Raw genomic sequence first — 26,514 nt, 5'->3', positions numbered from 1 at the left:
CTCTATCACCTTCACATAGGTGGTTTTAAAGTCTGTGTGTGTGCATGTGTGTGCGCACACACTTGCACCTGTGCGCTTCAGCTGTTAGGGCCTGCTGTGGCAGAACAGCTGGGTTCTGGTGGAAACTTATCCTTAAGCATCTGGGTTTAAGGTGATTATAGGTGTAGACTTTGATTTCTGGGAGTTCAGGATGGGATGCTATCTGGGATCCACAGAAAGCATAGACAGGGAGGAAGGAAGGCTGCAGCTAGGATGAGCCTGAGGGATTGGGTCTGCTGAGGAAACAGAAAGAGCAGAGAAAGTCTACAAGCAGCCTACAGACTGAGCTGTGGGCTAGGATACAATTGAGGGAAGGAGTGTAGGAAAAGATGTTCTGTGAAATCTACAGAAGTGTGGATGGGGGAAAGGGAGGCTGCAGCTGGAGTTCTGTTGCAGCACTAGGGGTGAGCCTGAGGGATTGGGTCTGCTAGGGAAACAGAGAGCAAAACAATAAACTCTTTTCTTATACATTCAGCAAACTTTATATTGCAAAAAGAGAATGAACAATTGAGACAGGTGTTTGCTCCGTGCACAGGAATACATCTATCTGAGCTCCTCTCACAGTTCTGCCTTGCGATGTTCACATAACACACATCAGTTCTGCCCATCACAACGGTTCTTAGAATTTAGATATAAAATCTATACACTAATCTACTGAAATACTCTTTAAACTTTTTAATCTGCAATTAAACCATCACCATGAGAACAAACTATCCCAAAATGTATCTCCTTTCCCTCAGCTACCACTCTCTGAAAGCTGGAATTCTCTCAGATCACATAAAGACACACTAAAAGCACAGAAAAAAAAAAAAAAGTTCATCTATAATGCCAGTCAGGTGAGATAATGCCCATATTTTAACCTTGAACCATAAAGTCAGAGTTTACACATCACTTAATTCATACAGTACATTATTAATTATCAACAGTGTCCCACTGACTCAGAAGTTCCCTATATCTGGCCCTTGTCAATTGTTTAACCATGACTCAATCAAAGGGTGTGCTTGTATTAGGCTGCTGGTTTAATTTAGAATTAAAACGCTCGTATTTGGGCAGTTTTCAAATACAGAAATACTACATGTGGCATATGAACTATGGATTTTTGTTTCCCACTACTACAGGAAGAATTTATTGAAATAAAAGTTTACGAGACAAAATGCAAATCTACATGCTTATATTTAGGTGTGCACATGTATATACGAACCCTAACTAAAGCATTACAAGCAATACTAACAGTTCTAGTTACATATTCCCAAAGACTTAACTACTTTAAAGATACATGTTATAAAGACACATCAAAGGCAAAAATGATGAATCAACATAATCTTTGAGGTTTTCAGTATTACTTCAAAAAGCTCTCTATCCCCCACAGAAGAAAACTATGCATTTGTTTATTCTAGAAAAAAAATATAAAAGGATAATGCTATCATGTAAAGGATTCACAAAACCTAGTTATATATCCCATGAAAGCCATACCCACTGAAGGTAAACAGCAGTTATGGTCCCTACTGTATGACAGACACACCATCAGCTTTCCTCTTTGACAACAAGGGTTTATCTTTTTCAAGCTCTCTTAACTGTGCCACAGAAATTCAGATTCTGTAGCAACAAGTTAAGACTACAAAATAAGGCATTCTGATTACATGTCACAAAAGTAACAGGCTTAAAATAGTAAAGCATACTCTTACATCTTTACAATTACACAATCCAAACATTATACGGAAAGTCATTTTACCCAAAAAATATGATTAATTGCTATTTTCCAGGAGGGAAAAGTGTTCAGGAATCTTCGACTTTGGCTATCCTACCTACCATGAGCTTTAATCCTGTATGTAAGTCACCCATTTTTCCAATCGTATTATACCTAATTTGACAAAATCCCTATAGTGTTATTTAGGGAAAGAAGAAAAGTGGACTTGGCACAGACATGCCAACAGAGTAATGAAGTTTCCTTAAACAAAACTCCATCCTCCACACAGAATTCCAATCTTCCATCCACCCGCAGCAGGTAAAAGGCAGCAATACCACCTCTATCAGCACAGGGACAAAGCTGAAATGCTCAGAAACACTTAGTACCTTCACCTGCAGGCTCTGCACCAAAGATGTACTATTCTACAAGTCCTTTTCTGAAATCTGGATCTGACTGCCCATCACGTTTTTACATTAAATGTTGCTTAAACAAAAATAGAGCATAATTTCCGTATTCTACCACCTAAAGATTGTAAAGCAAAGGTTATACATCAGCAGCAGCAGGTAAAACGCACCTAATGTGGGTCCTTGACACCTCTTGTTTAAGTTTATTGTATGATAAAGTTCTTCACAGTTTAAAATATTGTGAAGTAAGATTTTATATATAATTATATTCACATACACACTATGTACACATACTATCTGAGGTGTTCATAAACCTGGAATATGTGTTTATCAGTAGGGTTCCCCACTTGAGCAGGAACCCTGAACAGATTGGTGTGGACTGTCAAACAAGTTTCCAAGAAATGCTCAGAAATAAGACAAGAATATTATGAGCAATTATAATAAAAACTTTACCTTATTTACATAGTGCCTATCTCCCAAGAGGTAATACTCTTCATGGATATTTTTCAGTATCTCTATGAGACGAGATACTAACAATTATCATTTTCCACAACCCAGGGACTACCAAGACCATGCACTTTGACAGTGGTAAAGCAAAATCCAAACACGTAAGACCTCTTGGCTTTCAATCTCCCTTACCACATTCCAGTCTTGTGGGACAGCAGGATTCTCAGTACACAGGGCTAATGTCTAAGTCCTCCTGTATCTGCAATGTGTGTTAGATTTATACGACAGGGAGATCAAATGGTATTTTGGCTTTGGCAGATAAAAAAGTCTAACATTCAGTGTGATTATAACTCAGTGTTACTTCTCCAATCTAAGTACAACACAGCTGATTGGTCTACAGGGGAGCGAGGGCCAATGTCTACCACGGCAATGAGTTCTCATCCAAACAGCTACTGGTAACTGACTACAGAGACAGCCCAGGACCTGGCACTGTCTAAGGTCTTTTCTAATTCCACATATGGTATACACATATAAATAAGCATCTTAACATAAAATGTACAGTTAGCATCAGTTCACGCCCCAAGGCCTTACGGGTGAACTTTAAAGGCCAAGAGTTCCTCAGAGTGCATGTTGTTTAAAGATCGAAGATCTGGCAACTTTAGAAGTAATTTTGTAAAAATGGAGGCTTCATTGGGATGGTTTTTCATTATTAAGGTCCTTAGTGCACGGATGAGCGTTTCTTGCAAAGCTTCCACTGAGTTGACATTTTCAATTCCAGACCGATCTAATGGAAAGTAAGGAAAAAAGAAGTGTGAAGGGAAGGACATATTAACAATAAATATTCTTACTTACTGATCAGCACCAAATTCAAAATAGGGTTTTATACACTATCATAAACACAAACTTAAAACTGTAAAAATTCTCAGCCAGGCATGGTAGCACATAACTCCAGCACCTGAGAGGCAGAGTCTAGTGAATCTCTGAGTTCAAGCCTAGGCTAGACTACTAAGCAAGTTCCAGAACAAAGATACCCTACCTCAAATTAAAAAATAAAAAAGAATTTTCAATGGAATATTTTTGCTTATTCTGCATGTATCTCACATTTGGTAAATCAGAATTCTTTAGTAGTTGGAATTTTGTTCAAACAAGTTTAGAGTTTTGATTTTTCTTTTTTTCTAATGTATATGGATTGCTTGCAAGTATGTCTGTGCACCATCTGCATGCCTGACGCTGAGGAATCCAGAAGACCCACTGGATCCCCTTGAACTGGAGTTACAGATGGTTATGAGCCACTGCGTTAATACTAGGAATCAACCTAGTTCTCTGGAAGAGCAGCCATTGTTCTTTACTGCTGAGCCATCTCTCCAATTCAGTTTCTCAGCACTTAAACTGGATGCTAACTTCCCTACTTCTAACTGGCAAGATAAAATAACGTAGTGCAGAGATATCCCTTACCACGTATGGACCACATCCCCACCCTCCATGCCCAGTAGAGTCCCTACTCTACTATTCACACCTCGTTACTGTCCCTTCTTGAGAGGGTGCTGAGGGAATACTCAATCACACTGTGAATTCCAAGTTAGCATTTGTATTAATTAAACAAAATTAACCTTGGGTCTGGAGGCTGAATTAGCAACTAGTTGACAGAAAATAATCATAGAGCATAGAGGGCACCTGGAAGATAGAGATGCACCAGAAGTAGATGCCAGCAAGGAGAAGAGGTTAGCTAGGTGCTACTCAACCTCTCTGAGCTAGGTTTTCACCCCAGCGTTTGAATCTTGAAACTATTTATAAAAGGAACGATAGAGATTTAGTTAAAGCTATCTTTAGCAGCAGCAGCAGCAGAACTAATGCCTGCAGGGACAGAACTCCTATCAGGCTACAGCCTGATTGGTCAGGACTCTACCAGAAAAGCAGCCCGGTAACAGAGTCATAATTGCTGGATGAAATAGCAGTAGGTTAAGGTACAGCCACTGTGCTGAAGAGAAAACAGGAGGCCTGGTTGCCGGGCGGTGGTGGCGCACGCCTTTAATCCCAGCACTCGGGAGGCAGAGGCAGGAGGATCTCTGTGAGTTCCAGACCAGCCTGGTCTACAAGAGCTAGTTCCAGGACAGGCTCCAAAGCCACAGAGAAACCCTGTCTCGAAAAACAAAAAAAGAAAAAGAAAAAAGAAAACAGGAGGGCTAGACTTACTGGTTTCCATATAATGAATAAAATGTGGCCGTGGAGAGGGGCAACCTGCACCTTAATGGCTACTATCTGAATGAGATACCTTGTGAGGAACTTGTTAACCTAAATGCAAAGTGCCAGAGAAACTGGGAACATCACTGTGAGTCATGAAGAAACACCATGTAAGGACTCAGACACCCTGTCACTCAATTCAAACAGCAAGTAACCCCATACTCAGTTCACATTAGACAACCCTTTTTTCTGACAGGGTGTAGAATCTGAGGCACAGAGGATGAAATTACCAGTCACTAGTTAAAGGGCTAACCAGACTTTGAGCCAGCCTGCTTACCTGCAGATACCAGAACCACTGCTGTGAACAAGCTCATCTCCTCATCACTGAGCTGGAGGGCATTCAGCTTCTCACTAAACTCAAACATAGAGCTGAGCAGATCCCCTGCTCCCATTGAGTGCAGGTCATCTACACTGTACTTCTTCCCACTTAGAAAGGTGACAGTCCGCTCCTTTGCATCAAATAATGAAGCAAATCGTACCATCAGAACCTGGAAGGCAGAAAATTCAAATGTATTTAGAGAAGTTCATTCAGAAAACTAAGACGTAACTATTCATGTCAGTTAAGAAACATCTACCTATAAAAGAAACTTTATAAAGAAGAAACTGAATTTATATCTAGAACCACTTTAAAGGCAAACTCTCCACAAAAGCAATAAATATCCCAACATCAGAAGAAAGTCTAGATAGCAATGACAAGTTGTTAAAGACTGAACCCCTATAAGCAAACATTCAGAAATGCAAATATAAAATTAAAGTGAACAATGAAGTCTGACCAAAGGTATTCAAGAAACTCTTCAGGGTCCCAAGCATGTTTCAGGTTTCTCTCTATGCCCTGAGGGAAATCCTATTTCAATGGAGTATCATTCAAAATACCAAAGGCAGCCAAGGAAAACAGCACACAAGCTCTACTTAGACCCAGAGTCTACACCTAAGACAGCCATCAAGCAAGTGACTCAAGCCAGTCAATGCCTCTATCTCACAACTAAGGCATTCCCCCCACCCACTCTCTGACACTAATACTGTCTATGTCTCTTTTACAATGGAAGATGCACTGCACTTTCTTCTATAAGGCACCAAGCGAAGGTGGATTGCTCAATTTAAAAGAAGTGATATCTCCTGTGATAATCATACCAATTACTTTAAAGAATAGTCAGAAGGTGGAAGAAACATAAATCTTGAAGCCCAGGACCCATGTTGAAGTCCTGGACAACCCAAAAGTCTCTTCACCTCTCTGGGTCACAAATTCCTCTCCCAAGCCAAATCTGAGTCAACCTCTGACTTTCTTCTGACTTGACAACTTAGGACTCACTGTATTCCTTTACACTGAAAGGCCCAACCTATATTGCTACTCGATTACTCTATGGATGGTTTATTATCAAAATGGTGCTTCTATGTTCTAGTTCAGGCGGCCTAGGAAGCAGAGCCTGACGCAAAAGCTTCTGTGGTCAGCACTTAACACCAAGAGTACCTTACAGTTTAATTCTGTAGGACTCACCAGGGGATAGTCAATATATGTTTGGTCTATTCTCACACTGCTCAGAGTTCAGAAGTGTGGCCACTAGATGTTCACTTCTTACTGTCCCTCAGATTTCAGAGTTCCTACCTAGAAGCCACCAGTTGCCAGCCCACCTACACAACAGGCAGCGATGGCAGTCCAAGTGCAGAAACAAAGCATCTCTGCCAGAGAAGCTGGAATGGAGAGTGAGGAAAGCATCATGGCACACCTCTAACTCTACCAAGTAGGAGGCAGAGATGGCACTTACAGCATTTGAGGCATTCTAGGCTACACAGACTCTTCCTCAAAAACAATGATGAAAACAAGCAGTCAAAGACTCTAGAAAGGGCAGCAAAAGGGTGTCTACTGAGCCCCTAAAAAGCCTACAATCTCCTCAAAGTAAACCCTATTCTAGTCTCCTTTCTCAGATTTTGGTGTGTGTGTATGTGTGTGTGTTTTGGAGACACGGAGTCTCATAACGTAACCTGGCTTTCCTGGAACTCAAGAGATCCACCTGGTTCTGCCTCTGCCTCCTGAAAGCAGAGACTAAAGGCATGCACCACCAAACCCAGCCCATTCTTCTGTATTGAATGTATTAAACACCAGACTCAGCTTTTAAGCGTCTAACACTAAACAAAAAACCAGTAAAACTACACCTAAAACCACCACGAGAATTTGGAACTCACATGCTGGGTGGAGTTCAACACTTCCTGTCCCAAGAAGCTCAATGTACCTATCCTTTCTTCAGAGCCTTTGGAGAGTCATTGCTTTGTTAGAGTCTCTGAACTATAAATTTATTTAGAAAAGAAAACAACAACAACAACAAAAAAAAAAAACAAGGTAGGCAGGTGGGCTTTGGGTCAACAGTCAGAATGAACAAAACCTACCTCAAAAGTGCCAGCTTTTAAAAGGTTGACCTGATCATGTTGAGACAGATCTCGGAACCCGGGAATGCGTTTCGCAAACTCCACCACTTCCTTCACTGCAGGTGTGAAACTCATTGAAAATTCTTCCCAGACTTCGTGCCCAGACTTCTGAGGATCCACATACGGAGACTTGCTCATAGGACAAACCTAATTTACAGGAGACAGAAAAACTCTTCAATTGTGAGGGGTGACAAAGAACTCAAAGTGTCATCTCAATCATCAGAAACCTCAACATGAGAAACTCCCTAACTCAAGCAAGGTCTCCAATTACCCGTTCTCTGTGTGCATCTCCTCAACAAAGGAAACCTCACAGCAGTAAATACAGTTACACAAGTCAGGGTAGTAAGGAAATGTGTGAATCCTAAGCAACGTAAGGTGGGTAAACACTTTAAAACAGAGGCTTTACAGATCACATATTCAGGCTGGAGATGACTTAGCAGTAAATACTGCTCTTCCAAAGACCCAAGTTCAGTTCCCAGCACACATGTCCAAGGCTCATGACTGCCTGTTAGCTGTGGCTTCAGGGGATCTAACATCTCTGGCCTCCTCCAGCACTTTCACACATGTGCACATACCCACACTCATACACACACATCATTAAAAATAAAAATAGCTAGATGTGGTGGCACATGAGTTTAATCCCACCAAAAGGGAGGCAAGGGCATGAAGATTTTGAGTTGGAGGCCAATTGGTACACACAGTGGGTTTAAGGTCAACCTTAAGAATACAGTGAGACCCTGTCTCAAAACAAAAACAATAATAAATGTTTTAAGTAAAATAGAAATCACATATCCTTTAAATTTAAAAAGACTTGTGCAGGGCAGTGGTGGCACATGCTTTTAATCCTAGCACTTAGTAGACAGAGGCATAAAGAGCTCTGTAAATTTGAAGCCAGCCTGGTCTATAGAGTGAGTTCCAGGACACCCAGGGCTATTACACAGAGAAACCCTTTCTTGAATAATAATAATAATAAATTAAATAAACAAACAGCCTTGTAAAGCTATGAGCAGTGGCTCACACCTTTAATCCCACTACTAGGGAAGCAGAGGCAGGTACATCTCTACAAGTTGCAGCCTGATTTACACAGTCCCAGACCAGTCAAGGCTCTACACACGACCTTGCCTGAATGAATCAATGAATGAATCAATGAATGAATGGGCAAGTCAGTCAGCCCTGTAAACCAAGTGTGATGACACACACCTTTAATTTTAGCACTAGAAAGGCAGAGGCAGGCAAATCTTTGAGTCCCAGTCCAGCCAGGACCACAGGAGACCCTGTCTCAATTATACTTTAAAAAGCCTTAAGACAACCTAATTTAAACAGCCATGGATGTTTGAGGGGTAACCTAAGAAAAAGCACTGTCTAAAACAAGCTATTTCAAAAAACAAGCTATTTCAAAACCCTCTTGCAAGGGCCTAAGTGTACTCTACACCACTGCTGCCACCTCACGTAGGCATGAAGTTTTGAGAACAAATCTTCCCGTGTGTTTCTCACCCTGGTTATTATGGCCAAGTGCAATGATCTGGGAATCTGGTATTTAGAGCTGCATCTCAGTCCCTAATTCTTTCCTCAGATGAGTAGGAGCCTCAGAAAGGCTCAGTGCCTTATCCAAACACAAGTGAGGTCATAAATCTCTACTTCCTGCTTCAGAACTCCTCTGTATCTCAGTAAACAAACACACTGCACACTCTAAAAAAAAAGGCAGCATAAGGTCCCTCATTTAAGAGGGTCACTGGTCCTTTATCTCACTAACAAAGGTGACCAAGGACCTCCACTGCTCAGTTAGGAAACAAAGGGACTGGATACCAGGTACACCTTCCCAACAGGAACTGAGGGAAGCCAAAGTAGTTGTAGAAACACTAAAGCGACATGAAGCATGTATCATATAGTCTATTATTAAAACTAACCTTTATTCCAATTTCCACTAAACACAGGAATCCAGAAATTGAGATGATTCTTAAGCCTGGAGACTGCTATGAAACCAGAACCTAAAAGTCTCCAAGTGTCTGAAGTAAGAAGCTAAGGACGAGCATAACCAAGTGTAAGGGCACCTTCCAGAGTCACACTCAGACACTGGCAAGAGACAAAAGAAAACCGAACACGAACACTGGCATAGAATCAACTATTTTTAAGATGGAAAAAAAAAAAAGATAATGTAATTACCTGGCAGTTGAACAATACAAGCACTATCAAAGGATCTCATGGTTTAAACTAGAAGTGGCATAGTACTGCTGCTTTGATGAAATTCTGGCTGAACAGAAACACTGTATTTTTGTGGAGAATGTTGAATTTGATGTAAAAAAAATTGAATGATATGAATAATATTACCTTATCTCAGGATAAAATCTTAGAAACTAGGCGATTAAATTATTCTTTAATTCTCAAACCATAAAATAGCTATCTCCAAAGCTCTTTCTACATTGTAACTAAAGAGATTTAAAAAAACCTCTCTGCTAAGCAGTGCTGCACCCTGAAATCCCAATGATCCGTAAGATCACTGGAACCCAAGGGCTCAAGCCAGTCTGGTCAATACAGCAAGACTGTCCTGGCCAGGTGGTGGTGGCGCACGCCTTTAATCCCAGCACTTGGGAGGCAGAGGCAGGCGGATCTCTGTGGGTTCGAGACCAGCCTGGTCTACAAGAGCTAGTTCCAGGACAGGCTCCAAAACCACAGAGAAACCCTGTCTCAAAAAAGCCAAAAAAAAAAAAAAAAAAAAAAAAAAGGACTGTCCTCACAAAGAACAACAAAACCCTCTCCAAAGAAATCAAAGAAGCTAAAAGAAATCAACCCTTTTGAGAAAGATCCCAAAGCTAATGAAATACTAATTGATCAGAACACCTAAATTTCCAGAGATTTCCAAGAATTATAGAATTAATTCTGTATAAATTATATTTTATACAAATCTTAATTAACCCTACAGTAGTAATGAAAGCACAAACTTATACCTATTGCTGTATGAAATTAAGTTACTCCATAAACACTGCTTATTAACATTATTCCACTAAAAAATACTACACAAAGGTTTCTATAAATCCCGCTTGAGCTTTCTGACCCACCTCCCAAGTAGGCATACCACCCCACCCCCAAAAGAAAACCTTCCAAGCTTTCCTTGATACAAGGCGAGCAAAGAATCGATTTCACTATACCAGATGCATCCTCCCTCCAGTGTTGCACAGGTAACTATTCTTGTTCTCATTATGAGAAAATCCATCTACTGGAACTCTATCACAGACTCTGTGAGTATAAGCACTGGAGAAGTTCACACAGTGTCCATTTGCAATACAAATGGCATGCCCATTTGGGTAATGCATTATGTTCCTCCCTTTGTACTGTCCACTGAGATGCTGTTGACTCTCACTACAGGGAAAGTGGCTGTGAAGCCCACTGCCACAGTGATCATGATTTAAATTATATTGCTCCATGTTCCTAGGGATCCGTTCTCCTCTCTGGGGTGGCATGCTCTCAACTGAGTTTTCTCGATGCTCCTGATTATAGAGAAAGGTATCCTTGTGGGCTCTGGTCACCATGCCAATCACTTCCTCTTTTGCAAAATCAGAAGAGGGAGGAGGAGAACTTTTGAGGTTTTCTTGCTCCAGCTGGGGCTTGGGCCGTAGCTGTTCCTGAGCTGGTAGGGATGACTGTTCATGACACTCTGCTAAGGTGTCATTTTGCAGGTGGCCACTGAATTGGCTGTTCATCATGGTCTTCATTGCACTTTGCATTTCAATTAGCATTCTCTGCTTTTCACGCTTAGGAATCCGGCCAAATCGAACAGCTATCAAAGAAAAAGATAGTTAGCATCTACATTCTAATTAATAAGCTCTGTTTATCTAAAATAATGACATAAAACTACCTCTGAAAGCCATGGCCTCTTGTTATTTAAGCCACACATATCCTTGGCTTAAGTTTTTCTAGATTTGGTCTTAGGAAGTATGAAAGAAGAGAAAACTTCCCATTGTTTTCTCTCCCAAAACAACATGGAAGGAAAACATGTACTTCTTGGGTATTTCCAAAGCAAAACCTCTAGAAGCATGGAAATAATAACTAATGAATAACTAATAAATAATTCACCACAGTGGAGAGTACACCAGGACCTTACTAAAGACAGACACACCACACAGCACTCTAGTCAATCTCTGTGGGTTCCAGAACAACCAGGGCTACACAGCGAGACCCCATCTCAAAAAAATTTTTTAAAAAGACCAAGATAGCTGAGAAGATGACTCAGTAGATAAAAGTACTGTCCCCAAGCTGATGACCTACACAGAAAGGACAACTCCCAAAAGTTGTCTTCTGGCCTTCACATGTATGCGAAGTTACACACATGCCCACATACATACACAAAAATAAACATGACACAAAAAGGAGCTGGAAGGATGGCTCAGCAACTAAGAGCCCTCATTGTTCTTGCAAATGTCCTGGATTCAATCTCATCACCCACACGGTGGCTCTTAATCATCTGTAACTCCAGTTCCAGGGACTCTGACACCATCTTCTGTCCTCAGCAAACACTAGGTGCCCACATGGTATGGTATGTATATACACATACACACATACAGCTCAAAAAAAAAGACATAAAGTAAATAAATCTAAATAAGAAATGGGCTTCTTAATAATACCAAGAGACCAAGAAGACAAAGTCAAAAATTAAATCTTTAAAAAAAATGACGGTGTCTGCCTTAACTCTTAGTACTTGGGGAGGCAAACACAAGTACATCTCTGAGTTTGAAGCCAGCCTGGTCTACATAGAGAATTCAAGGTCAACTAGGGCTATACAGTATAACACATAACACATAGTATAATATAGTACATAACATATATATATTATTTTCATGTGTATGAATGCTTTGCCTACATGCATATAAGTATGCCATGTGTGTACAGTGCCACAGATGACAGAAGAATGCATCAGGCCCCAACACTGGAGTTACAAGCAGTTGTGAGCCATCATGTGAATGCTGGGAACTGAACTAGGTAGGCTCTCTACAAGAGCAGTGAGTGCTTTTACTTACCGAGCAATCATTCTACACCAAATGACCCCTCCCCCCTAGAAAAACTTAAACTCACTTAGGAAAAATGGAAGTCAATTTACAAGATGCAACATAAAAAGGAGTAATGCCAACAGCTGCCTCTGAGATGGCAGCCCTCACCCCACCATGAGTTTCAATCCATAACATGTCACAATGTGCTTCCCGAAACCTGCACTTACCGACTTACGAGGCTCTAGGAACTGCTGACAGCTCAATGACCAACTTTACACTTTACAAAAACTCTCTGAACTGGGAACATACCGTCTCTGGACATTCCCACTGACAGACACTTCTTGAAGCGGCACTGCTGGCATCGGTTCCTGTTCATCCTCATGATAGAGCAGTTCTCATTCTTCAGGCACTTCTTGTATTGGATGTTTTGTTGAATGCTCCTCCGAAAGAACCCCTAAAATAAAGGAAATTTATCCATCCATGTAAAAATAGCTAGCTGCACAAAGTCCCCACAAGAATTATTCCCACATCAATCTACTGTGTGTGAAGCTGGGCCCAGATCAAAGAAAGCAAATACTGACACAGAATTTAACTGGATCATTACTGGTATCATCATCAGCTACAAAACATACCCAACAAACCAAACCCTTCTTCCTGCTGAGTCTTTGTGCCGGCCAGAGTACCTACTTATAAGCACTCCTGCTGCTAGACCTCAGCTGCAGCCACATGCTCTACCTTGCAAGCAACTTCCTCAAAATTTTTTTTTTTTTTTTTAGAGATGGACCTCTGTAGCCCAAGGTAGCCTTGAACCCACTATATAGATTGGGATGGCCTTGAACTCCTGATCCTCAACCTCTACCTCCCAAGTGCTGGAATGACAAGCATGTGCCACCATACCCAGCTTTCAAAACTTGTGAGACATAAATACTGAGTTTCGGAAAACTGACAGAGTTTGACAATCAAAAAGAATTTTATATTTCAATAGCAGAGCTTTGTCATTTCTGGATCATTATGTGCGGACACCAACAAAGTCTACATATACACACACATGCTAGATGCCCTGGCCATATGTCAGCAGTCATGCTAGAGCACATGCCCAGAGAAAGATTCCCAGCTAGAAGACTATAAACAGCTATCTTGACTACACAAATCACATGCTCTATGCCAGGTCTTCAGCCAATGCTCCCAGAAAAAAAAAAAAACTTGAGAAAAACTACAAAGTCATTTCAAACAGTATTTCCCCCAATAAGATAAATATCTTTGTTAAACACTGACCAGATATAACACATTTGCTTCTTACTGCTGTGATACAATATACTTAATTTAAACGACGCAAGAACTAAGAATAATGCATTCTTAAGAGGCTATTTGGCAAAGCACCTACCTAGCCTGTGAGACATTGGGTCTCATTCCCAGCACTGCCCCAATGGCATTCACTTGGCAAGATATGGTGGAACACTCCTGAAATCCCCACAATCTGGGAGACTGAGGTGGAATTTGAGTTCTAAACCAGCCTGGGCTACATTACAAGACCCAGTCTCAAACAGATACCACCAAGATATTAATCAATTATTTGTACTTATCAATACAGTGCTGGAGAGATGCCCTAGTAATTAAGAGCACCAGCTGCTCTTCCAGAGGATCAGCACCCACATGGACACTCACAACCATTTGCAATGCTTGTTCCAGGAATCTAACAACTTCTTCTAGCCTCCATGGGCACCAGGCACACAAGGGGTGCATAGACACACATGCAGGCAAAACAGTAATGTACATAAAACAGTAACACACTTTTTAAAGAGAATATATAAGACATTTCATTCAGATCATGGTTTTATTTTCTAGCTCTAAAGTGAAAATGAACTTAGCTTAAAAATACTTCATTTCCTTTAAAATATATATACATATATGCGTGTGTGTGTGTGTGTGTATAGTATTTACACAATTCTTAAAAACAGAAGAGCTACACCTACAGAACACACTTACTAGACTTACTAGTCAATAAAAAGCTCCCAGATTCGTCTCATTCAGAACTGTCCCAGAAGAAACTAGTTTCATCATGAATGTTCCTTATCTTATTCGCCCTGCCAAACTGTATTCCTTCTCTAACTGTGCTGGATTTAAGAGACGTTCCTAGATGTAGATAAGGAGGTAGAGCCACTTCAGTGAGGCTACCTAAGGCTCTCTCCTTCAATCACTAGAAATAATCAATTTACAAATTAACCCTTTCCTGAGTGTTCCATTCGAATTCAAGATGATCTGACTCTACTTGTATTAGATTGTTTGTTGCTATTATTTACTTTTGCTTATCTTGTGTTTAAGATAAGGTCTTGCTAAGTAGCTCAGACTGGCTTAGCATCAACAATCCTCTTCCCTCAAGCATTACTTCTCAGCACACTACATTTTGGCAAATACTTAGCAGCTATTCCCAGCCCATAGTACCTAACAGGATAAAGATCTGGTATAGTTTGAATACGTTCCCCAGAGATCATGTTCTAGAAACTTAACTCTCAATGACATGACACTGAGTGGTGGGACTTCATGAGTGGATCACATGTGCTCTGCTTTCTTCAACGGGCTCTTGTTAATATGAATATAAAAAGTAAGCTGGGAGCCAGGCATGGTGGTACACACCTTTAATCCCGGAAGAAAAAACAAGTGGATTCTGTGAGTATGAAGCCAGCCTGATCTACATAGTGAGCTCCAAGGCTACATATAGAAACCTGCCTCAAACAAAACAACAAAAAAAGTTAGCTAGGCTCATTCCTATACACACTCAAGCTCACATTCTTATGCATGAGCATTCTGTTTGCCTTTATTCAACGTCTTCCATCCTCCAACAGTAAGGCCCTCACAAGATACAGCCCCCTAAGTATCCAAAATTCTGAGGCAAATTAACTTTACAAACTACCCCACCTGTGGTACTCTGTTTCAGCAAACAAAATAAACTAAGACTTAACTCAAATCTTGATTTATAGGCATGGTACTCATGCCTGTAATCCCACCCCCTTGGAAGGAAGCAGGATCGCAAGCACTAGGTCATTTTCCATTGCCCTAAACACAGGAAGTACTAGGTCATCCTCCCATTGCCTTACACAGCGAGTACCATATTTCCCTCCACTGCTCAACACAGCAAGTACCATATCATCCTCCACAGCTCTACATAACTCCACTACCATACATTGCAAAGTTTCAGGCCACCCTAGATCACCCTATAGACCCTGTCTCAAATCCACAAAAAGAGTAAAAAGGGAACTGTTCCAACAAAGCAATGCAGCCCCTAACATTCTGGTTCATACCTATTTCCTGAGCACGAAGACCTGCACCTGACTTGACAGCGAATGAGGCCGAACTGCCACTGCTCCACTCCCTGAGTCACTGATCGGACTCTGAAAGCTAAAGAAGAAGAGCCGATTCCTCCCTCCCTTCTGAATAAACTGTGGACACTCACAAACTTAACCCACTTTCTTTAGTCCCAGAATTAGATTGGTAGTAAGAAACAAAAGCTTGCGTTACCTTACAGCCTTCACAAGCATGAACTCCATAGTGGAATCCTGACGCCACATCCCCACAGACTTTACACAGTAGAACCATGCCACTAAATTCTAGGGCACAAACAGACAGGAAATAAAAAGCTGGAAAAATCATTAAAGTGCTTTTCCCAATTGAATACTTTATCTCATTCAATTTGCAAGTGTTTTAAAACAATGCGTTTATACCTTTGTAGCACAGAAAATAATCTCTATACCAAATTAACAAAGGAAAACCAGTCTTCCTTTCTCCCCTTCCCCCAGTACTGGGCACTGAGCCAGAGGCCCACAGTAGGCAAGTGCACCAAGCTGAACCCAAGCAACAGCTGGCTTTTTCCTTTTTGATTTTAAGTATCCATGGAAATTTTGTAAATCTGTCGTTACCTTACACCATACATGCAACAAGAACTAAGAAAACAATTCTCCTAGACTAAAGAAAAAATTCAAGCAGAGAAATTAATCAATAGAAAATGGAGAGGGGGTCCTGAGAAATGGCTCAATGATTAAGAACACTTGCAGGGTACTGGGGCTCAATTCCCAGCATCCACATGGCAGCTACCAATAGTATGTAACTCAGTCCCATCTTATCAGGAGGGTTGCCCTCTTCTGATCTCTAAGGACATCTACACGCATCTACACACACACACACTACATGCATCTACATACACACATATATACATACACATACACACACACACACACACACACACACACACGGTGCACATATATTCTTCCAGACTCACTCGCGCGCGCGCACACACACACACACACACACACACAAATATAAAAAAGACAATAAATAAGTAAACCTTTTCAAAACAAGAAAATAAAAAGAAGGCTGATAGTATGGTTAGGTGAAGAGTGCTTGCCTAGTGAACATGAGTCCTGAGCTCATTCTCCAGCTTCATAGAAAAAGAAAAATAAATTAAAGGTGCAAAGATTTTGAGTTGTGCTGCTTCAATTCAACAGCAAGAGCTGGGCAAGCCCCATGGCTTCTCTACTAGCCCTGCTAGCCTGGTTCCACCCACACTCACTCAGGTAAGCCGTCTCATTGGTCAGTACAAGCCTGCTTGGTTTCCTAATCCCAAATGTTCCCAACTCTGTCTTTACGAAAGTAAACCCTCCCCACAAGCAGAGACAAGGTTCAATACTAGAAGTCCAGCAGAAAGGTCCCTGCAAGGGTGTAGTAAAGGAAGACGAGATGTAACTGGGCCACACAGACATGACAGCCAGCCCCTGGCTGGAACTTCTAAAACTATCACTGGTGTTTTGTCTAATCACTAACCATGGTTACCAGAGGAAGAATAAACTAGAGTGGCATCCAAATGAAAAGCCTGGGATATAAAACCCATCTGCATTAGTGAGTAGCCACAATATAGAACACTAACAGACTTACTTGTCATACCGCTGTGACTCTTGGTCATGCCAGTAGCACCAGGTTTGCCTGTTTTCACAGGACAATCTGTGTGATCACTCTTCAAGACACTGTCAATGCCAGAGAGATCACTGTTCTTCAGATTGCCGTTGGCATCAGAGTTAGAGCTATTTGGAGAAGATGGAACAGACGAGGACGAGGACTGGAAACTGTTCTCAGAACCCTCACTGTGACAAGAGGCAGGGCTGGAGGCAGAGCTGGAGGAACTGATGTAGGCAATCACACCTCCTAGAAAGCAGTACAAGTAGACAATTAGATACAAGATGATACATGTATTTGATTTTTGTTGGAGAAGGCCACTTGTTTCATTCCTGGCCCCGAAATAATCACACAGAAACTGTACTAATTAAATCACTGCTAGCTTCTTATTGGTTAGCTCTTACATATTAATTTAACCCATTTCTATTCATTTGTGTATTGCCATGAGGCTATGACTTACTGGAAAAAGTTCCGGCGTCTATCTCAGGCGGGGCTACATGGCTTTTCTCTGACTCCGCCCTTCTTTCTCCCAGCATTTAGTCCAGTACTCATGTAAATATACTACATTACTAAATTGTTAGAAATGTCACTAACTTCAGAAACATTGATTGACACTATTTCTGTTTACACCAAAAGACTTCTTGTTTCGTATTACTCCTTCCGCAGAGTTCAAAGTTGTGTTAAGTTCCTTTGACTTATTTAACCATGAGAAAGTCTTCAATAGCTTCTTTGTCATAAGCACACAACATACCCAAACCTAACCTCTGAATGCCTTGACGGCTCAAACCAGCAAACTGCTGTAGACAAACCTGCACTGGTCCTCTGCCTCCCTGGTACTCCAGTGCTTGCTTCCCCAGCACTTAGCTGAGACACAAGCTAATGGGAACAGGGGTTCCATTTGGATCTTCACGCAGGGAACCTTTCCCAGCTGCTGCCCTGACACTCCCTGAAGACAGGATCCCCCGAGTCCAGGGCCCACCCCCTTTCTGGGCCCACCCTCCACTGCACTTGTGCACTCATCTCTGTGCAGTTGTTAGGGATTCAGACGCACTGTGTTCTTCTAACACACCATTACAGGCCACATTAAAGAGACGGGCAAAAGATACACTATGCAAGAACAACAGTAAGGCAGAAGCTAATCTTATCCACCAGACATCCTATCCGTTTGCCGAAAACAGGACAGTTAAGTTCATGGAAGTAACCTCCACAACCCCTCAGCAAACTGGCCTGGGCCTCTGCAAAGCTATAATCTGCTCGGGATGAGATAGTGTTTAAAAGTGTTCTTAGGGTATAATTTTAAACTTCTTCCCTCAAAGAGATAAAATACTACAGAAGTAACCTCAAGGCCAAATATGTTATTTTCCCAATTCCAGACCAAGCAAGTAATTCTCCTGTTCTCTGCCAAGGTCCACCGTGGTTTCCCCTGCCTCCATTATCAAACATTCACTGGCTCCTCGATGTACAGAAGGAACAAGAGTCACCTTTCCCCAGCACCGTACTCCAGTCACACTGCATCTACTATCTGCCTGTTTCCACGCTTTCACCATGTTTTGGCTAGCCGTAAGCATCCAGGTGGTGCTATAATCCTCAGGACACTTTACAGAGATGAACCCTGCCGTACACAATTTTGACATCGACTTCTGCCTTTGTGAAATCCATGCTGACTAGCAGATTCCTAGAAGTGTAAAATAAAAGTGGGTAACAGACATGGGGCTCCTGACAACAGTCTAAATGATATATGCACACAAGGAGATGTAGATTTCAAGTGCAATGGAAGCATTAACTTAAAAATAAAAAAAAATGTATGCTATGGCTCAGTGGTAGTATACTTGCCTAGTATGGATGAGGCCTTGGGTTCAATCCTCAGTACTGAGAAAAGAAAAAAGTTTCCTAAAGATAACAGCTCTTTGGCCCATCTTTGACCCAATTTTGGTAAAGATGGAATCTGTTTATCAGTTGTTTAAAAAAAAAAATGAGGTGAAGGAAGTCTCCACAGGCAACGTGCTTGTGATACACATGGTGAGACAGTTCAGATTCCCAGCTCCCAGGTAAAAGACAGGAAAGGCTACAGAGATGCTTGGCCATTAAGAGCACCTTTCTGATCTTGCTGAGAACCTCTGAGTTTAGTTCCCAGCACCTACATCAGGCTGGTCACAATCACCTTTAACTCCAGTCCCAGGAAATCCAACACCCTCTTCTGGGCTCCAGTTACCCCCTGCGCACACACACCTAAATATACATAAATCTCAAAAACAAATGTCAGAGGGGCACGGTGGTCCACCTGTAACCAAGGTGCACAGGAGGAGAGTGTGAAACCTGGAGTCAGAAAAGCCCAACTGATCAGCAAGAGGGTAGAGAGCAATCAAGGGACACACGCAATACCAATCTCCACATGCATGTGTACCAGTCCACATGCCAACATACACATAGGCACACACACATACATACACAATAATAATACAAATAAATAAACAAACCTTACAGCAAAAGTTGAAGCTCAAACAATCCTCCCAAATTCAGAAACTTTCATTTACAGACAGGAGGAAAAAAACAGCATGAGAATTTAAATCACTTTCAGTCTACTGTTTTGAAGGCAGCTGTCAGCTGTGTACTCAAGCACCAATCATCCACATCCAGATTGGAAACCTGAGGAGCAAAGCGCAACCACAGCTCTCAGGAAGCTGCTACAACCCAAAAGATGGGAGTGTCTCCTTAGCCGGGGAACTTCTCTGTGTGTGGAAATTCAATTGCACACACTTCACAAGATTTTATGTGCCTATGTTTGTGTTCATGAATATATGCCTAGTGTATGTGGGTACCCACAGAGTCCAGAAGAGGGCATCAGATCCCCTGAAGCTGGAGTTACTGGCAGTTATGAACAGCCCATATGGATGCTGGGAACCAAATCTGGTCCTCTAAGTAGAGCAGGAAACTCTCTTAAACACTAAGCCACCTCTCCAACCTCTACACTTGAAAGACAAATTTAATAATTCACTAAGCCAGGCATGAAGGCATATGCCTGTAACCCCAACACTAAAGAGGCAGACAAAGGGGTCCTGAGTTATACATAACAAGTTCTTATATCAAAACCAAAACAAGCAGAAAAAACAGAGCAGAATCAAATTGTCAGTTATATAGGTTAATGTCTACTTACCACAACTGCCCAACTCAGTGAGAACCTGCAAATCTATTCTGTCTGAAGAAAATCACGTGTGAAGAAACTCTCTACTGTCTTTAAAAGCTTAAGAGATCTGCACATTATAAATTCTAGGGTTAGCAAACTGCTCCCGGGTTTACAGGTATCTCTGCTCTGAACAGGACACCAAGAGAAACACGTTATTAGTAGAGTATCTCCCAGCTCTGTGTCTGTAGGAAATACAGTCGTAGCCACTCAGTATACACCTACTATCTGAAGAGGACAAAAACTAGGCTCTTCCTTGAGATGACCTTCCTAGGACCAACACTGGAAATCATTTATGTTCACAAGGCCTTCTGAGTATCTCTCCTTAGAGATAAATATTTAGCCTATAATGCCAAGTCAGGAAGCCAAGGTAAGAAGATTGACAAGTTCAAGGCCAGCCTGGGCTACACAGTGAGATCTTATCTCAGAACAACCTAAAGGTGCTGAATGGGGGTGGAGTCAGGCAGGCTAAGAAGGACCTCAGTGGCCAAGAACTCATGCTATACCAGCGTGAGCATCTGCCATCAGAGCTCAAGCACCCACATACAAAGTCAGCCATGGTTCTGTACAGCTGTGACCCCTACCTGTGAAGATAGGAAGATCACTGAGGGTTGTTGTCCAGTCAGCCAGGCTAATGAGGAGTACGGGGGTGACAGCACCTGTGGGAGGGGACAAGGGCTCTCTAGGGTCAGTGAAAGGCTGTGTCTCAAGAGAACTGGGTGGACGGCAATGGAGAAAAACCAGCCCGTCCTCTGACCTAGCACAAGTGCACAAATCACACTAAATAAACAAATGCACACACCACACACACTGAATAAATTTTTAGAAATCTGAGTTAATCCAGACTGTTTACCACCAGTCAAATACACTGTTGCCATGATGGTATTAAAACTTGTTTTGTAAAAGCTCCAAAATAAAACATAAGAAAAACTCCTGCACTGACATTAATCCAGCTCATATCTAACTGCAGTTTTTAGGGGATTCAGATGTTTGTAGTCAACACCTTAAAATCACTGGGGCCCATCTAGAAGGAGCATCCTTCTTCCAGTCAGACCTTCAAGATCGATTTTTTTTTGTCCTCATCCTCTACACACCAATCTACCAAGCTCAAGGTTAGCAATGCAGAGGTTAAATGTAAACTTCGTAGAAGATAAGGCTTTCCTCATGAAGAAAGGAAAACAAAGCTCTGAAGTCAACCATGAAATGAACACAATCTCCTGGACACATCTCAGCCTTCTAACTTCCCATTTTGTAAATGAGGCAGCTGGAGCTGAGAAAGATCGAATAAAACAGCTAGGAAGCAGTAGAACCAAATACAAAAGTCACTGAGCTAATGAGTGAGTACACAAGATCATTGAGACCTAACCAAGCAAGTTTCTTCCTCACCAACCCTGAGTCATCACATAAAAGAGAAATATCTGGCAGTAATTGCAAGACTAAAATGAAAGTGTTCATAAAAGGGATTATATATACATATTTTTATGCACACAGATTCTGATGATAAAGCAAAAAACGTAAAATCCCTGATCCAGCAAATCCCAACACTTCCAGAAACAAGCAGAATGCACTTCTTAGAGCCTTGAGCTAAAATTAACCCAGGCAGCAAGCAGTCCTCTCTATTTTTAGCTGAAGGGGAGTGGCGCTGGGCCAGGTTCCCAGTCAGGGCTTACCCAGGAGTCTATGCCCTCCTGCAGGCTAAGGTCGCCTCTCTCCCTTCCTGGGCTTACCCCTCTTGGAAAGGAGGCTTGCCGCCAAGTCAGAGCAATAGTTTCCTGTTTTGTGCCTTAGAACTCAGCACCTTCCCACCAAGGATGCTTACATTCTTATCACAGAGCGATTTATTAGTGAGCCTTCCTCAAAGGAAGGCTGGGTAGATGTAACTGAAGCACTGTTTCCACCTGTGCCTGGGCTCTAGGGCACAGCATGGTCTTGTCCCCAGAAAGCTTTAAAGATGAAGCGGAGAACTGTAAGCAATGGTGCACAAAAAGAACTGAATGCTGGGGACACAAGAGCAGCGAACAGGGTAGAGATCAAGGGCAAAGATTTTAAAGAATGCATCCCTGCTACAAGATGAGGCTGTGAGAGGTTTTTTTTTTGTTTTTTGTTTTTGTTTTTTTTGTTTTTCGAGACAGGGTTTCTCTGTAGCTTTGGAGCCTGTCCTGGAACTAGTACTTGCAGACCAGGCTGGCCTCGAACTCCCAGAGATCCGCCTGCCTCTGCTGGGATTAAAGGCATGCGCCACCACGGCCCAGCGAGAGGTATTTTTAAGATTACAAAGCGAGGTCTTAAATTATAAAACAAACAAACAAACAAAACAGTATTCTTGTTATGTATGGGGGGGGGATGTTGACATCAGGGACTGGGACAGTCCCTTTTCTCAGCCACAACCCTACTCCTCTACAAACTGAGTGGATCCATACTTTATTTTTTTTTTCATACTGTACCTCCTTCTGTACTGTACTTCAAGATTCCGTAAGCCAGTGAGTGGTTCTAGACCTTCCCAATGCTGCAACCTTTAATACAGTTCCTCATGTGGTGGCTGTAAACTGCAAATCCCTACACTTCAGATCAGGAAAGTTCTGAACAATGGATAATCTAACTTAAAATACTTCCCATGAAAAGGTCCCAGCTGACCCCAAGGTTACTATGAGTCAGCAAAGCAATATGCCAAAAAGAAATAGGTGTGTGTGTGTAGAAGGGCTGCAAATAATTCATTTGCAGCAGGGCCCAAAGCAAGGCACCAACCAGGAACTTGGGAAATGCCCAACCACTTTCACAGTAGTCTATTCACTTCTGGGAGCTACATCCCAGAGGGCAAGGGGGATTAAACAGGAATAGAAAAAACGCTGGACCAAGAGAGAATTGTAAAGGGGGGAAGGGGAGTCATGCTCACAATTTGTGGCACCAAAAGTCTCCAAAGGCCCAAGCCAGAGAAACATCTACCCACCTGACCCAAATACATCACAGTTAAAACCTGAAGAATTCACGTGGAGGGCAGGGTTAGAAGAGGCTGAATCCACCAACCTCTAAATTGCTAGTGAAAAAAATCTTCACCCCCTGAAAGATTGAGTTTTTCACGCGGCAACGGCTAAGAAGAACCATATGTAATCAAAACTATTTTACCGTTGGTCTAAAAATTTATAAAACATTCGTTACAATAGGCATGATTTTAAAAGGTGCAGAAAACTCAAAAAAAAATTTCAAAACGAAAACATCATTTGCTTCAGGTGTGAGGGCCATCACTGGGGTACACGAAAATGAAGGGGGTGGGGGGAAAGTGGTATTATTGTGACCATGTTGCAAGAAATGTAGCATCTCTTTTGGGTTCAGGAAAGGTCGGTCCTGAAATAAATGGGGTTTTGTTTGTTCTCTTTTGGCATTTGAGTTAGGATCTTACACTATCCCATGCCTGTAACTTTCGGCGGTCTCCCGCCTAAGCCTCCTGACCGAGGATAAAATGTTTTTAATACAAATGAAAGTTTTGTAAGGTTCTGAAATCTAGGTCCACAGACAGCCCTCGATCACAATGAGCCACAAGCAGAAAAGTCCCTCCCCTCCAAGCTCGAGGAAGCTTCTGGACGATGTCCTCCGGGAGGCGGGATGCTCAGGGCACGCGGTCTGCCCATTCCGTGGGTACCGCAGGCCGCCGCTCGAGAATGACCCACGCACTCCCGGCCCAGCAAGGTCAGCCCTACCGAGGTCACCTCGGGACGCGCGGGCCGCAACGCGCACTGCGGCGGGACGAACACCCGGCCTGGCGGCAGGGGCGCATGCGCGGCGGACTCCGCAGTGGGCAGCGGCGGGAGCCCCGGGACCGCGGCCACGTCACGGCGGAGGCCCCGGAGGCGGAGCCTCGCGCAGGCTGCGGGCTCCCCGGCGGCACCGCCCCCACGTGTCCCTGCAGCCCCGGGGAATGTGGGTCACCGCGCGGCCTCACGTGTCCCCGCCCGCCGCCGCCCAGCGCGCATTATGTAATGCCGCGTCACGCGTCCGCGTAGCCAACCGGCGCCCGCGCCGCCGAACGTAAACACACCGTGCACGTGGCCCGCGCGGTCGGGCCATGTGAGGGGGGCGGCCGGCGTGCGGGGAGCCCCGGGCTCGGGATCCCGGAGGCCCCACGTGAGAGGCGGCCGCACAGACGCGCGACCCCGCGCCCCGCGCCTTCCGCCCGCTCTTACCCGCGTTCAGTTCCATGGCGCTCGGCGGGGTGCGGCCCTCACCGCGCCGCCCAGGGCTGCCGGCGGTGGGGCTCGCGGGCCCGCCTCATGGGCACCGGGCACGGGCGGCTCCTGCGGGCCACCCGGCAGCAGCGCTGGGCAGCGGCTTCCTGTGGCAGCGCTCGGCGGCGGGCACGGCAGCTGACGGGGGAGGGCGCCTCGACCATGTGACCCGCGCACACCCCCCTCCTCCGCCGCCGCCGGCGGTGCGGCAACTCCGCCCGCTCCTCCTCCTCCTCCAGCCGCCCGCTCCTTTTTTCCGACTCCGCCCACTCCTGCCCCCGGCTCCGCCCGCTCCTCCTCCCCTCGACTCTCCCGCTTCTACTCTTGGCTCCGCCCCCTCCTCACTTCAGGCTCCGCCCCCATACTCCTCCTCCATTCCTAACACTTCGACTCCGGACGCTCCCTTCGCCAGGCTCCGCCTCCTTCTATTGGCCCCGCCCCCTGGCTCTCGGCCCTGTCTGCCCCGCCCTCTCCTGCAGCAACTCTCGAGGCTTCTCCCCCTTCGCCAGGCCCAGGCCGCGCCTTCCTCCAGGCTCTGGCCGCGCCCACTCCACTTCTTCCCTCCCGGGCTCCTCTCGCGGCACCCCCCATCCCCAATCCCCACCCCTGCCTACTGATCTCCCGCTGCTAAAGGTGCTCTCTCCCGTTCCCCCTCTGCGGTCTCCTCCGCCGTCCACAAGGTTTACAGCCACCAAGCTTTCCAGGACTCTGAGCTTGGCTAGCTTGACCTGCCTGTCTCCCTCAATGCCTAGCTTCCGGGGACACCGACCCTTTCTTTTACCGCTATCCCCTTAGATGTTTCCATCCAAGCTCATTGCTTAAATAAATGTGTGTTGTAACGATGCTCGCATTCACATTTCCAGGGAAGACCTCAGCTTTGAATTCCCATGGTCAGCAGCGGGCTTGGTTACGGGACCCTTGACCTCTCAGTTTAGGACCATGCACAGGTACACGCACACATTCTCACAACTCAGCAAACGTATACTAAAGATTGGTGCATTTCACACTGCATGTAAATTTTCTATCAGACTAAAAACAGAAACAAATTGGCTGCATGCTGAAGTGAATCCAGGAAGGTGTGCTTTGACGTATCCATGCAAATGCGATGCAGAAAAAGATGGGGTGACATCGGCCCTGACACATAGACAGTTAAACGGAAAGTTTAGGTGGTGGATTTGACCCCTTGTAACAAGCATTTCTGTTTGCACTGAAATGATTCGCTGTAGAATGTTGGAGCGTGTCCTAGAATAGACACGTTTACATGTGAATACTCTCCCACCTCCCCACACAGAAGTTCCCTCGCTGTAGCAATTTTTGGTATGCTGGCTAACCAGCCTGAAGTCATCAATTTAAGTTTCTAACATGCCCTCTAGTCGTTTTTTATACTCTATTTAATTCTTAACAAATCTGAGCTGGTCTACTCTCAAAATATCTCTACTGCCCCCCCCCCACGGGGGTGGAGCATGGCCTGGGATGCTGCAACAGCTTCCTAACTATGGTCTGCTCCTTGGGCCACCCACAGTCTTTCTCCCCAGCAGAGTGTTATTTTTAAAATAGTCCCTATTGCCCTGCCTCAACAATGAAAAAATCCCACGGTCTTCCCTAAATCTGTACAGCCCTGTTAGGGCCGTGCCTCGCGTCTCAGCAAGGGCTCCGACCTGGACGTCCTCTTCTTCCTTGCCTCTGGGCTGTATCATCCCCGTGTGACATCAATGCAAATTTCCCAGCTTCTATTACAGCTTGCCTTTGCCTTGAGATATGGACTCCCATCTACCTCACAAGTAAAATGTGGTTAATGCAAGCCATCTAGAGAGACAGAAAATCATGAGTGGCTTCTGCTCTTAAAAGGCTACCTACTGTTTTATAGCTACATGGCGTTCTGGATGGCAAAACTACAAGTAGGGGACAGAAAAGATCACTGAGCACCAAGGACTTAGAGGTCATTGAA

General features: G+C 43.7%; 1 protein-coding gene across 1 annotated transcript; it reads right to left on the bottom strand.

Moving 5' to 3' along the window:
- Positions 1–843: 843 nt before the first annotated feature.
- Positions 844–24,833, bottom strand: Nr1d2 (nuclear receptor subfamily 1 group D member 2). Its single transcript, XM_041662609.1, has 8 exons — positions 24,525–24,833; positions 17,148–17,414; positions 15,738–15,826; positions 12,531–12,675; positions 10,386–11,014; positions 7,201–7,386; positions 5,096–5,306; positions 844–3,361 (listed from the first exon to the last, which is right to left on the bottom strand). Exons 1-8 carry the CDS (start codon positions 24,538–24,540, stop codon positions 3,165–3,167), a joined length of 1,740 nt encoding a protein of 579 aa, XP_041518543.1. The 5' UTR covers positions 24,541–24,833; the 3' UTR covers positions 844–3,164.
- Between the last annotated feature and the right edge of the window lie 1,681 nt (positions 24,834–26,514).

The sequence above is a fragment of the Microtus oregoni genome, unplaced genomic scaffold (assembly GCF_018167655.1).
Source record: "Microtus oregoni isolate MIOR12 unplaced genomic scaffold, Mior012 000013F_ref0000133, whole genome shotgun sequence".
Lineage (NCBI taxonomy): Eukaryota > Metazoa > Chordata > Mammalia > Rodentia > Cricetidae > Microtus > Microtus oregoni.
This window is presented reverse-complemented; position numbering and strand designations above follow the sequence as displayed.